This window comes from Salminus brasiliensis, chromosome 16 (genome assembly GCF_030463535.1).
Source record: "Salminus brasiliensis chromosome 16, fSalBra1.hap2, whole genome shotgun sequence".
Classification (NCBI taxonomy): Eukaryota; Metazoa; Chordata; class Actinopteri; order Characiformes; family Bryconidae; genus Salminus; species Salminus brasiliensis.
The window spans coordinates 4808324-4820969 of NC_132893.1; the positions used below are offsets into that span (position 1 = coordinate 4808324).

Genomic DNA, 12646 nt, shown 5'->3' on the forward strand with positions numbered 1-12646 from the left:
ACCGGCAAGAAGAGGCGGCTGTTTTTCCCAATAATTGCTGAAGTGACCCGCCTTTAGCGAGGGCTTTCGGGAGCGCTCCGCCGGCCTTTGAGTCGGAATACTTTAATCGCGAATGCCACGGCTAATGGCTTAGCCGGGCCGCGCCTCTTTAAAACCCTCGACAACATGATAATTGCTTGGACGGAGGAAGTGTTGTTTAACGCCAGGCGTCGTACGATAAAGCATGAAATTAAAAACAGGCCTGAACAAAGTCCGGCTCGGCAGCGGCGATAAACAGAGCGCAGCCTTTTCTGTAAATAGCACTCCAGACCTCAACAGTCGGAAGACCTTTAAGCGTAGGAGCAGCCTTTATTTGAATTGAGCTTGCTGGAGGGAGGTGCGCCGCAAACTAAAGCTGAAGGCTGCAGATTTGGGCTGTCCCCCCCCCCCCCCAGAGTGTGCCGGTGTATGTAAGTCAATAGCAAACGGGGGTCTTGCTGAGCTTCTGCGCCAGTCACTACTTGTCTTCGGCAGGGAGGCAGTTTCAAGCTGTGAGGAAGGGATGTAATGTACGCCTTTGTGGTAGTTCAGTGTATCAAGCAGTTCCTGCATGTTTTGGGCTTCTGACAGATGCGTTTGTTGTGTGTGTGTGTGTGTGTGTGTGTGTGTGTGTGTGTGTGCGTGTTTGTTAGATCCGAACCCCGGCGAGAACGGACGAGGCGAGGGGCTTGCTCTGGCTGATGGAGGAGGAAGCACTGCAGCCGGGGGGATCAGAAGACACTCTGCTGGAGAGGCTCTTTAGCTACTATGGGCCTGCAGAGGGCGAGAGCAAAGGTCACACACACACACACACACACACGATTCATTGAATTTTCTATTATTTCATATTTAATAAAAGAAAATGCAGAAATTACAGCTTGTTTTCATCACAGGCCACACACTACTGTTGAAGAGTGAGCGGCCACATCACTTCTTGCTTGGCCACAGCCACGAGACGGACTGGGTGGAGTACGACGCGCGTGGTTGGCTGAATTACACCAAGCAAAATCCGGCCTCCCAGAACGCAGCCAGCCTGCTGCAGAATTCCCAGAAGTGAGTCCGACCTTCCCATGCTCTACAAACCATTCACTGTGTGTCCAAATGTTTGTGGACATCCTTTCTAGTCAATGCATTCAGCTACTGCGCAGATGTGCAAATGCACACAGGACCTATTAGCACCATGCTGCCTAATGCCAGGCGTGGGCTCGAGTAGTATAAAGCCCCCCAGCATTGAGCTGTGGAGCAGTGGAAGAACTGCGTTCTCTGGAATGATGGTGGTAGTGCTCCATCCAGTACTTTCCAATACGAAGGATGAGCTGGGAAATTGGGGTTTAGGTGGGATGGTGATCATCCGACATCCAACATCCTGACCTCACTAATGCAATCAAATCCTCACAGCAATGCTCCTCCAAAGTCTAGCAGAAAGTTTTCTTTCCTGGACAGTAGAGACAGTTACTCCAACAAACGCAGGATCAAGTCTTTTTTAATACCCTTGATCTCAGAAGAAACGAGCAATTGAATGAGCAAATGTCCCAATACTTTTGTCCAACCTTTGACTCCTCTGTGGTGTTGCACTGTACTTAGTGTCCCTTCCCTTTCTGGATCTTCTTCCAAAGGAAAAGCATCAGCACTTTGTTCATCGGCCGCTCTGGCAGCGCGACGGTGCTGTCAGGCTCCATCGCAGGGCTGGAGGGTGGCTCCCAGCTCGCTCTGCGCCGGGCCACCAGCATGAGGAAAACCTTCACCACCGGCGTGGCTGCAGTGAAGAAGAAGTCCCTCAGCATCCAGATCAAACTTCAAGTGGTGAGAAGAACCGTTACGCTCTAGTTCAGGTGTTGTGCCTAAAGTGCTGAAACACTCATACACCTGTTTACATGCAGTGTAATCTAGAGCTCCATGACCTTCCTGACCTCTTGTAGGACGCCCTGCTTGACACTGTCCGGAGGTCCAGGGTTCACTTTGTGCACTGTCTGCTGCCGCGGGCCGACGCGTCGCGAGGAGCAGGCTCACCCGAAGCTCAGGGCGAGAGCTGTGACCCAGGCCTGATGCAGCTTGACGTGGCCTTACTGAGGGCCCAGCTCCGAGGCTCTAAGCTGCTGGACGCCCTTCGCATCTACAGGCAAGGTGTGGAAAGCAGCACCCACAGTCCACCTAGTAGTTTTATTTGGGTCAGTTTCAGCATATTAATGGCTCACGACTGCTCATTTAAGACCACTGCCTTTTTTTTTGAATGGTCAGTAGGAGCCCTTAGAGGGTACCATCAGCTCTGTACCATGAAACCTGCCATTCTTCTACCAATCTTCGATCCCCAGGCACCCATCTGTCCTTAGTTTGCTAGCTATTCAGGCCAGAATCAACATTTACTCGTAATCATACTCCTATGCAGTCAAGGCATGTTAAATATCTGATGTGTGCTTCATTAGTGTAGAACAGGAGATGCTAGGCTAATGTCGCTAACACTGAACTAAATACAGAATCGCAATTATTTTAACAAACAAATATGCGCTGCTGCTTCCATGCTTTCATCCATATTAATTATTAAACATTACACTTTGTCGCACTATTCCACTTCCATATTGAACCGCAGTGCTACCGCGAAATGCTAACGCAGAATGCTACCACATGCTGCGATGAGGCAAATAGTGGCTCCGCCTACCTAAACCGACTGCCCCACCATCCAGTTTCTGCTGGATGGGTTTTGAGTGGGTTGAGAGCTGTTTTCTTGGTGTCCTATTGAAGGAGGTGAGATTGGTGACAGTCTAAGGGCAGTGTTTGTTAGCAGTGTTAGCCTAGCATCTCCTGTTGTGAACTGAAGAAGCAAGCTTCGAATATAAAACTTGTTTTTGCTGATTGACTGCATCTGGGGTCCGTGATCAATCATGCTCGCTTGATTTTTCACGGAACTGCACCTTTAATTTTTTTCGGGAAGCTGGAGTGTAATATATACAGTGATGCTAACTATATCAAATCAGCGCTGATTTCATTTTCTGACGTTTTTCACATTTTGATGAGATGTGAATCTGGCAGTTGTTCTTTATATTGTGTCAAAGTTTTATGACGAATGGACCAATAGAAATGCTCCAAAATGACTTGGACTGAAATATGTTTGCATTGACTTCAATTGAAAGTCAGGAAGGTTTTTTCCTCCTCCTGTAAAGTTGCCAAACTTCTGTCCTGATGTTTTAGCAGAATCACACCTACTACACATCTCCGCAAAGGCTCACCTCTGCCCACTGTAACCTATCCTCACATCCTCTCGCCAGGTTATCCCGACCACATGGTCTTCTCCGAGTTCCGCCGCCGCTTCGACGTCCTGGCTCCTCACCTGACCAAAAAGCTCGGCCGCAACTACATCGTAAAGGACGAGAAGCGGGTAAGTGGGCCTCACCCCCTTAAGTGGGCTTCAGAGATGTGCGAAAGCTTCCGACTCTTCTCGTACTCTGGTGCGACTACGCCACCATAACAGAGAAATAAACCCCGCTTAATCAGGCCCATTGTGATGGCTTAATCAAGCCCTGCCAGCTGTGCTTCCCACTCGAATCAATAAGGGACGCAGACGGGAGAAATGTATTAATTGCGCTTGGGGCTTTGGGCTCAGGAAAAAAAAATTACGTCCCAAAACTTATTGTAATTATCAACTCTGAAAAATGTAGCCGCCTCTCTGGGAGCTCTTTAGCCGCCCCGGCCTTAATGATCTGCTGAGGCAAGCTTGAAGCTGCTGTTGTGCACAACTATAGGCAGAGGTCGCAATCCTTGACTTGCCCACAGATATGTATCAAATAAAAAAAGGCTGGGGGATGTTTTTTTTTTTTATTTGAGAGGGAAGCTTTACTTTTCCAGCTTTTTTTTTATACCCTGATGATGAGAAGTGTGAGAGAAGCGAAGGTCAATTGTGTTTGAATTCCCTCTGGAAAGAGCCTCGCCGAACTCAAATGGTGGGAAGAAGAAAGAATGCACAAAAGCCGGCCTTAGCAGAGGAGAGCGGGGCTAAAAAAGAGCGAGAAGCTGATTTCCCCTGTGCCAGCGTCTCACTGATGGGTTTCTGTGGAAACAGACTGGAACAATGGCCCCCTTAGTGCTGTGGGGGGGTGGGGGTTGGGGGTGGCACCCCCTCCTTTTACAGTGTAATCTAGATGGGGCCTTTCAGCTTGAGTTTTCAAGACCTGTCTGCAGCAGAGAGAGAGAGAGAGGGAGAGTCAGAGGGACAGAGAGGGAGAGAGAGAGAGAGAGAGAGAGAGAGGGAGGGAGTCTTGGGGTTGTTTTGTTTGAGTCAGTGACAGCAGTAGGACGTTTGGGGGACTGCGTGGCCGGCTGGACTCTGTGGGGAGAAAACGCTCTGGTTAGTTTCCGTCTTGTTTATCTGCTTATTTATAGCTGTGCCTCCTCCTAATGCAGTCAGTCTTGGTTATGAATGACAGTGCTGTGGCTTCCTTTCCTAATTTCCTTTATAATACCAATTACACAGAAGTCTATGATATGCAAATGAGCCTTAATTATTTTATTATGTACTGTGAGCATTCTGGTGTTTTTGTGAGTCATGGGGTTCCTTCAAAACAACAAGAATAGTGTAAGCCAGTCTATAAGCATGCAAAATCAAGGGCTTAGCAATGTGCTGTTTTTTTTTTTTATATATTTGAGGATGTAGCAGCATAATTCCGACGTGGAAGCTTTAGTCTAAATTGTGCGCCTCTGCAGCAGTGTGGAGGCCAGCACTGGTGGGTGGACCCAGCTAGGAGACCAGCTTATATCCCTGAAATGTTTCCATAGTGAGGCTGATAACCACTTGGTTGGTGTGGCGCCACAGATAACACCACTACCTACCAGTGGGCTACCGCACCACATGGGAGACTGGGGTTTGATTCTCGGGATGGGTGGCTATGCTGCACTACACCTATAAGAGTCCTTGGGCAAGACTCCTAACACTCCATTTGTCCACCTCTGTAATACGAGTAACCTTGGAAGTCGCTCTGGATAAGAGCGTTAGCTAAATGCCATGAATGTACATGTAAAGATAACACCACCACCACCTAGCCAACCGGCTGATTGTGCGTGTGCCTTTTTTTTCTGCAGGCCGTAGAAGAGCTGCTGGAATCTCTGGACCTGGAGAAGAGCAGCTATCACATGGGCCTCAGCAGGGTGAGTTCCTCCTCCACAAAGCCAAGCCCAGGCTCAGCAAACACACTAAGCTAATCAGTAAACTGGAGCTGGCAGGAGTGGCATTGGTTTCAGCCAAACACTACATGGACAAAAGTATTGGGACACATCTGTTAATGGGTGTGGAAAATGAAGCACCTAGCTGTGCAGTCTGCCTTTACACACATTAATGAAAGAATAGGAGGTTCTAAAGCTCACTGAACTCCAGCGTGGTTCTGTATGTAATAGGAGACACCGCTGCTACAACAACAACATGTCAGCTGGTGAGATTCCTTCTTCCCTCCTAGATCTTCCTCCATCAGCTGTGAGTGGTATTATTATTGAACAGTGGAAGCGTTTAGCAGGAACCACAGAGAGCAGCTCGGCCACAGAGTGTCTGTCAGACCATGTAAAGATACAGAGTGGGGTCAGGACCGAGTGCTGAGCTCAGAGCACTCCAACGCTCTGCTGACTCAATAACTGCAGTCTCAAGGTGTGGATTTTATCAGAGAGGCGTGCAACATGTGGGTATCTGGGCTTTATCCCACACTACTACTGATGAAATATTTGGGACGGGATGAGATCTTGCGGGAAGGGACGGGAGTGGGATGAAATCTACAAGTATGGGATGAAATCTTGCTGGAGAGGACAGGAATGGGATGAAATCTACTGGGACGGGATGAAATCTTGCTGGAGAGGACGGGACTGGGATGAAATCTAATGGGGCGGGATGAAATCTTGCTGGAGAGGACGGGACTGGGATAAAATCTACAAGTATGGGATGAAATCTTGCTGGAGAGGACAGGACTGGAATGAAATCTAATGGGACGGGATGAAATCTTGCTGGAGAGGATGGGACTCGGATGAAATCTAATGGGACGGGATGAAATCTTGCTGAAGAGGACAGGAATGGGATGAAATCTACAAGTATGGGATGAAATATTGCTGGAGAGGACAGGAATGGGATGAAATCTACTGGGATGGGATGAAATCTTGCTGGAGAGGACAGGAATGGGATGAAATCTACTGGGACTGGATGAAATCTCGCTGGAGAGGACGGGACTAGGATAAAATCTACAAGTATGGGATGAAATCTTGCTGGAGAGGACAGGACTGGAATGAAATCTAATGGGACGGGATGAAATCTTGCTGGAGAGGACGGGACTGGGATGAAATCTAATGGGGCGGGATGAAATCTTGCTGAAGAGGACAGGAATGGGATGAAATCTAATGGGACGGGATGAAATCTTGCTGGAGAGGACGAGACTGGGATGAAATCTACAAGTATGGGATGAAATCTTGCTGAAGAGGACGGGACTGGGATGAAATCTAATGGGACGGGATGAATCTTGCTGGAGAGGACGGGACTGGAATGAAATTTAATGGGACAGGATGAAATCTTGCTGGAGAGGACGGAACTGGGATGAAATCTAATGGGACGGGATGAAATCTTGCTGAAGAGGACAGGAATGGGATGAAATCTAATGGGACGGGATGAAATCTTGCTGGAGAGGACGAGACTGGGATGAAATCTACAAGTATGGGATGAAATCTTGCTGAAGAGGACGGGACTGGGATGAAATCTAATGGGACGGGATGAAATCTTGCTGGAGAGGACGGGACTGGGATGAAATCTACAAGTATGGGATGAAATCTTGCTGAAGAGGACAGGAATGGGATGAAATCTAATGGGACGGGATGAATCTTGCTGGAGAGGACGGGACTGGGATGAAATCTACAAGTATGGGATGAAATCTTGCTGGAGAGGACAGGAATGGGATGAAATCTACTGGGACGGGATTAAATCTTGCTGGAGAGGACGGGACTGGGATGAAATCTATAGGTATGGGATGAAATCTTGCTGTAGAGGACGGGACTGGGATGAAATCTAATGGGACAGGATGAAATCTTGCTGGAAAGGACGGGCCTGGGATGAAATCTACTGGGACAGGATGAAATTTTGCTAGAGAGGACGGGACTGGGATGAAATCTACAGGTATGGGATGAAATCTTGCTGGAGAGGACGGGACTGTGATGAAATCTACAGGTATGGGATGAAATCTTGCTGAAAGGGACGGGACTGTGATAAAATCTACTGGGACAGGATGAAATCTTGCTGGAGAGGACGGGAGTGGGATGAAATCTACTGTGACAGGATGGAATCTTGCTCAGATTAGTCCAGAGTAGCTACACACTACTACTGATGGTTTGGAGGATCAGTCTAGAGGAATGTCTAGTTTGTTAAAAAAACTCCCAAACGAGTAAAACACCTACCAGCTGTTTGTTTACAGCGAGTCGCTGACTGTCTCTGCTCAAGTTACTTTGTAACGAATTTGTCAGCGGGCTCCGTCCGCCTCCCAGCTGGCAGCTCTCAGGGCTTGTATTGAGGATTTTGTCAGAGAGCTGCCCCATTCTTCACCCACACAATGATGGCATAATTGTCGTCCCTTTGAGCTGAAGTCATTGTACGGGTGCTGGCAGGTGATGGGGCTCTCGTCCTGCCGCTTGTCTGCTAATCACAAAATAAGCAGAGGCTTCCCAGCAGTGGCCTAATCCCATTAGCTGGGAAGAAGCTGGGGAGGATCGAAAGAAACAACAGCCTGTAAACAAACTCTCATCACAAACAGCCGCGACTAGCCTTCTGCTTTTGGACCGAGACCTGACTGCTTGCTGTATTCCTAGCATAGCATACATGTGGTTTAGGGACAGTAGTGTCCTGTACTTCAGAATAGAAGCCAGTGGGATCATATGACTGCTCTTTGTTTTGAGTCAGCGGGTCTTCAGTTTGTCCTTGGTAATCAAGCAACAAATGCTGCAGATTTTCTCCAGAAAAGGACAGGATTGTGATCAAATCCTGTGGAATGAGTGGGATGGGAGAGTGGGATGACATCCTGCTGTAGAGGACAGGAGTGGGATGGAATCGTATGGGACAAGAAGAAATATTGCTGGAGAGGATGGAAGTGGATGAAATCTAGTGGGACAAGATGAGATCCTGCTGGAGAGGACAGTAGTGGATGAAATCTAGTGGGACAAGATAAGATCCTACTGGAGAGGACAGAAGTGGATGAAATCTAGTGGGACAAGATAAGATCCTGCTGGAGAGGACGGAAGTGGATGAAATCTAGTGGGACAAGACAAGATCCTGCTGGAGAGGACAGAAGTGGATGAAATCTAGTGGGACAAGATAAGATCCTGCTGGAGAGGACAGAAGTGGATGAAATCTAGTGGGACAAGATAAGATCCTGCTGGAGAGGACGGAAGTGGATGAAATCTAGTGAAACAAGATAAGATCCTGCTGGAGAGGACAGTAGTGGTTAAAATCTAGTGGGACAAGATAAGATCCTGCTGGAGAGGACAGAAGTGGATGAAATCTAGTGGGACAAGATAAGATCCTGCTGGAGAGGACAGGAGTGGATGAAATCTAGTGGGACAAGATAAGATCCTGCAGGAGAGGACAGGAGTGGATGAAATCTAGTGGGACAAGATAAGATCCTGCAGGAGAGGACAGGAGTGGATGAAATCTAGTGGGACAAGATAAGATCCTGCAGGAGAGGACAGGAGTGGATGAAATCTAGTGGGACAAGATAAGATCCTGCAGGAGAGGACAGGAGTGGATGAAATCTAGTGGGACAAGATAAGATCCTGCAGGAGAGGACAGGAGTGGATGAAATCTAGTGGGACAAGATAAGATCCTGCAGGAGAGGACAGGAGTGGATGAAATCTGATGGGACAAGATGAATCTAATCTAATGGGACGGGATGAAATCTTGCTGGAGAGGACAGGAGTGGATGAAATCTAGTGGGACAAGATAAGATCCTGCAGGAGAGGACAGGAGTGGATGAAATCTGATGGGACAAGATGAATCTAATCTAATGGGACGGGATGAAATCTTGCTGGAGAGGACGGAAGTGTTTGGAGCGGGATAAAATCTTGGAGAGGATGGAAGCAGGATGAAATCTGATGGGACGGGATGAAATCTTGGAGAGGGGAGGAGCATGGTGAAATCTTATGGGAGCGGGCAGGAGGGGGAGGAATTCTTCCGTGACGGGATGAAATCTAGGAGAGGACTGCAGCGGATGAAACCTTGCAGGAAAGGATGGAACAGGATGAACTCTTCCATGATGAGAAGCAATCTTGGAAGTGGAGTGGAATGATATATTGGGGGAGAGGGCAGGAGTGGGATGAAATCTTGCTGCACGGCACCCAGTCAGGCGTCCTAGCCGTCTTACAGTAGACATTTAAGTGGGTCAAAAGATGCTAACAGGCTAAATGCTAACAGGCTGTCAATACCTTGGCAGGGTTAGGGCGTATTGCTAGCTCGGGTTTTGCGTGGTTAAAGCTGGGTTGTACTTCTGGGTTGTTTTAGGCCTTTTATTGTAGTTTTGCTGGAAGGGTCACCCTTCTTTTAGGAGTTGGTTCCTCTTAAGGTTTCTTCCTCCCGATCTGGGGCAGTTTTTCCTCGTCATAGTTGCCATTTGGCTGATTTCACTTAGAACGTCAGTTGTTTAAAGTGCTTTGCTGTACCTGACTGGACTTTCCTTGGATATTCGGATGCAGAGACCTCCTTACCACCAGCCTTTTAATACACTGACTTATGAGCTAGAACCGTCAGCAAGGCATCAAGGCAGCTGCCTTCGGTTTCGGACACAGCCTCAGACTGACTTGCCCTTGACTGACTTGCAGATTGATTCAAACTCGACACAAAAGACTTGTGAAACCTAGCAACGGCTGCTCCTGCAGAATGGCAATTTCTACAGGCTGGCAAATCTTCTGCTGTCAGCGATTCAGCCGCTGGTATCCCTGTGAGATAATCACTTACAATAAGAGATGAAGCTGCAATAAAATATGCATTAAACGCTCATTGATTGACTCGTTTTGTTCAGGTTTGGGCCCTGATATTCCCTGGCCAAGTCAGCTGTGTACTTCCTGAAGCCCCGCTGTTCAAACTCATTGAGTATTTTCCAGTGGATTCGCTCATCTTGCCACCTAACAACATTCTTTCTCTTAATACCGAATCAGCCAGGGAGCCTCGATCTCTCGCTCTTAGCATAGCTCTCTTTTTTTGTGATTGTCCTTTAATGAAGAATATCTCTTAAAAAATGATGAGGAATGAGCAGGGGAAAGATATTCAGATGTTTTCCTCATTCCCTATAAGTCAAGTCAAGTCAGATTTATTTGTATAGCTTTTTACAACTGTTGTCGTCACAAAGCAGCTTTACATAATTAGTAATTAATAAAAGACAGAGACAACAAGAAGAAATAACATTAGAAGACATGAAGGATCAAAGACCCCTAGTGAGCCCCAACGGCGACAGTGGCAAGGAAAATCTCCATCAGAGCTGGAGGAAGAAACCTTGGGAGGAACCAAGACCCGGCCCGTCCTCCTCTGATCACAACTATTTATTAATTATTGATAAAAATGACCAAACCAGATACAGCAGATAGTTAATAGTGGTGATATTATTAATAGTGGCAGATAGTTAAGAGTCCATTTAGGTTTGAACATGGTCATTAAACAGGTAGCAGTAGTAGGAGTGTGTGCTGCTGGTTTGCTATAGGTGGTGGGTGGGGGGTCCGCTGGTCGGACTGGTAGGTGGCAGCTGGTCTGACGCAGGTAGAGGGGACCTCAGCCGGCAATATTCCACCAGATGTGGAGAGCCATACCTAGCCAACAGAGGATTCTGGGTCAGTTAAGGTAGCCCGGTTAAAGCAACATCCTGGTGTGTTATGGCATTAGCTGCGTTAGCCACACTTAAGGTCAGTAATGGCTTTTGAATTCTGGACAACATCTGGCTTCCCTTCCTCTGTCTCTGGATCTGTTAGCAGTGTTAGCCTTGTAGCTCCTGTGCTAAGCTAAAGAAGCAGAATTTGAGTACAGATTGAACGTTGTGCCTCTGCTGACCTCGACTGATCTGTGTGTGTGTGTGTGTGTAGGTGTTCTTCAGAGCGGGGACCTTGGCTAAACTAGAGGAGCAGAGGGATGAGCAAACCAGACGGAATATCACGCTGTTTCAGGCCTCCTGCAGGGGATACCTGTCCCGCCAGGCCTTCAAGAAGAGGAAGGTACAGTCAGTTTTTTTTCTCAGTGTTTTTACACCACTTAAAACTGATACTTCCTCTTTTCAAAGTGACCAATAGTTAAAAAAACGGGGCGTCATTAGGCCCGATTTGTTGTGGTGGCCCTCTAAAACAACAGCGGCAAAAAGTCAGGATTGCAGGATTGCTGAGCAGAACTACAGGACACCCCCAAGGCAAATTCACTACAGGCACTACATTTCCCATAATGCCCCAGCGTCTTTCCAAATGCTTGAGCATGCTTGGACGCTGAGGTCAGCCATACAGCAGACAGGCTAATGATAGATCATAGATACATGGCTGGGTCAAGACTGCTTATAACCGCACAGCCTAGAAAAATAGACTCTAGAGCACTAAAGCAAAGGCATTCGTTAAACTAGCAAAGGCTTCAGTTACGTTAGCATAGCTTTATTTATGCTAGCTGGTAAAAGAAGCACTGATAACACAACTTGTAAGAATGAGCCGATATAACGGTAAACTACTGATTTTAAAAGCCTGGGTTTGTATGTAATGTGTGTATGTGATGGTAATATTAGTAATATGCTAATAATAATAACAGTGATAATAATGGTGGTGGCTCAGTGGTTAGAACTCCGGGCTATTGATGACAGGGTTGTGGGTTCAATACCCAGACTTGGTAAGCTGCCACTGGGCCCTTGAGCAAGGCCCTTCTCCCTCTCTGCTTCCTGGGTGCTGGAGTTGGCTGCCCACTGCTCTGGGTGTGTGTGTGCTCACTGCCCCTAGTTCAGTAGTCTGTGTGTGTGTGTGTGTGTGTGTGTGTTCAGTGACAGACACGCGCCTTTACCTTTAATAATAACAATAATAACAATAACAATAATACAATAACTATAATATGAATAACTATAACAATAATAATAGTAATATAATAATAACAATAAAAGTAATAATAATACTAAAAATAATAACAACAATAATAATATAAATATAATAATGATAACAATAAAAGTAATAATAATAATAATAATAATAATATTTAGGTATGTCCCGATCAGGTTAATAATGTTTGTTAATGGCGCCTTGAGGACACTAGATGGCGCTCTGAACACTGTGGTTAAAACAAAGGCTCGGAACTGGATTAGGATTAAAATAGCAGATACCCAATCCATTAAAACATGTCTGGAAAACCCTGATCCTGTTTCACTGGATTGCATTAGGGCATCTCTAATAATAATAATAATAATAATAATAATATAGTAATAATACATTATTAAGGTGTATAAGCTATTGGTGCCATACAATTAATTTACTCTGTTTTAAACATTCTTGTATAAACAGGAAGTCTGCAAGTTTGACCGGGGTGTAAAAAGCCCAGATGCCTTCATACAACTCTATTTACCACCCTGTTATTTTACCTTTAGAATGAAACACATGATCTTTGCTCTGATTGGCTGGTTTCCGG

The 12646-nt window shown here is 46.6% G+C and overlaps 1 protein-coding gene across 1 annotated transcript in view; it reads left to right on the plus strand.

Moving 5' to 3' along the window:
- Positions 1 to 12646, plus strand: part of myo18aa (myosin XVIIIAa) — a 111802-nt gene that overhangs the window by 52041 nt on the left and 47115 nt on the right. Inside the window, exons 15-21 of the mRNA XM_072658532.1 lie at positions 672 to 813; positions 912 to 1071; positions 1635 to 1821; positions 1938 to 2142; positions 3282 to 3391; positions 5089 to 5154; positions 11086 to 11214. Of these exons, the coding sequence (XP_072514633.1) occupies positions 672 to 813; positions 912 to 1071; positions 1635 to 1821; positions 1938 to 2142; positions 3282 to 3391; positions 5089 to 5154; positions 11086 to 11214 (999 nt within the window). The remainder of the gene's footprint in view (positions 1 to 671; positions 814 to 911; positions 1072 to 1634; positions 1822 to 1937; positions 2143 to 3281; positions 3392 to 5088; positions 5155 to 11085; positions 11215 to 12646) is intronic.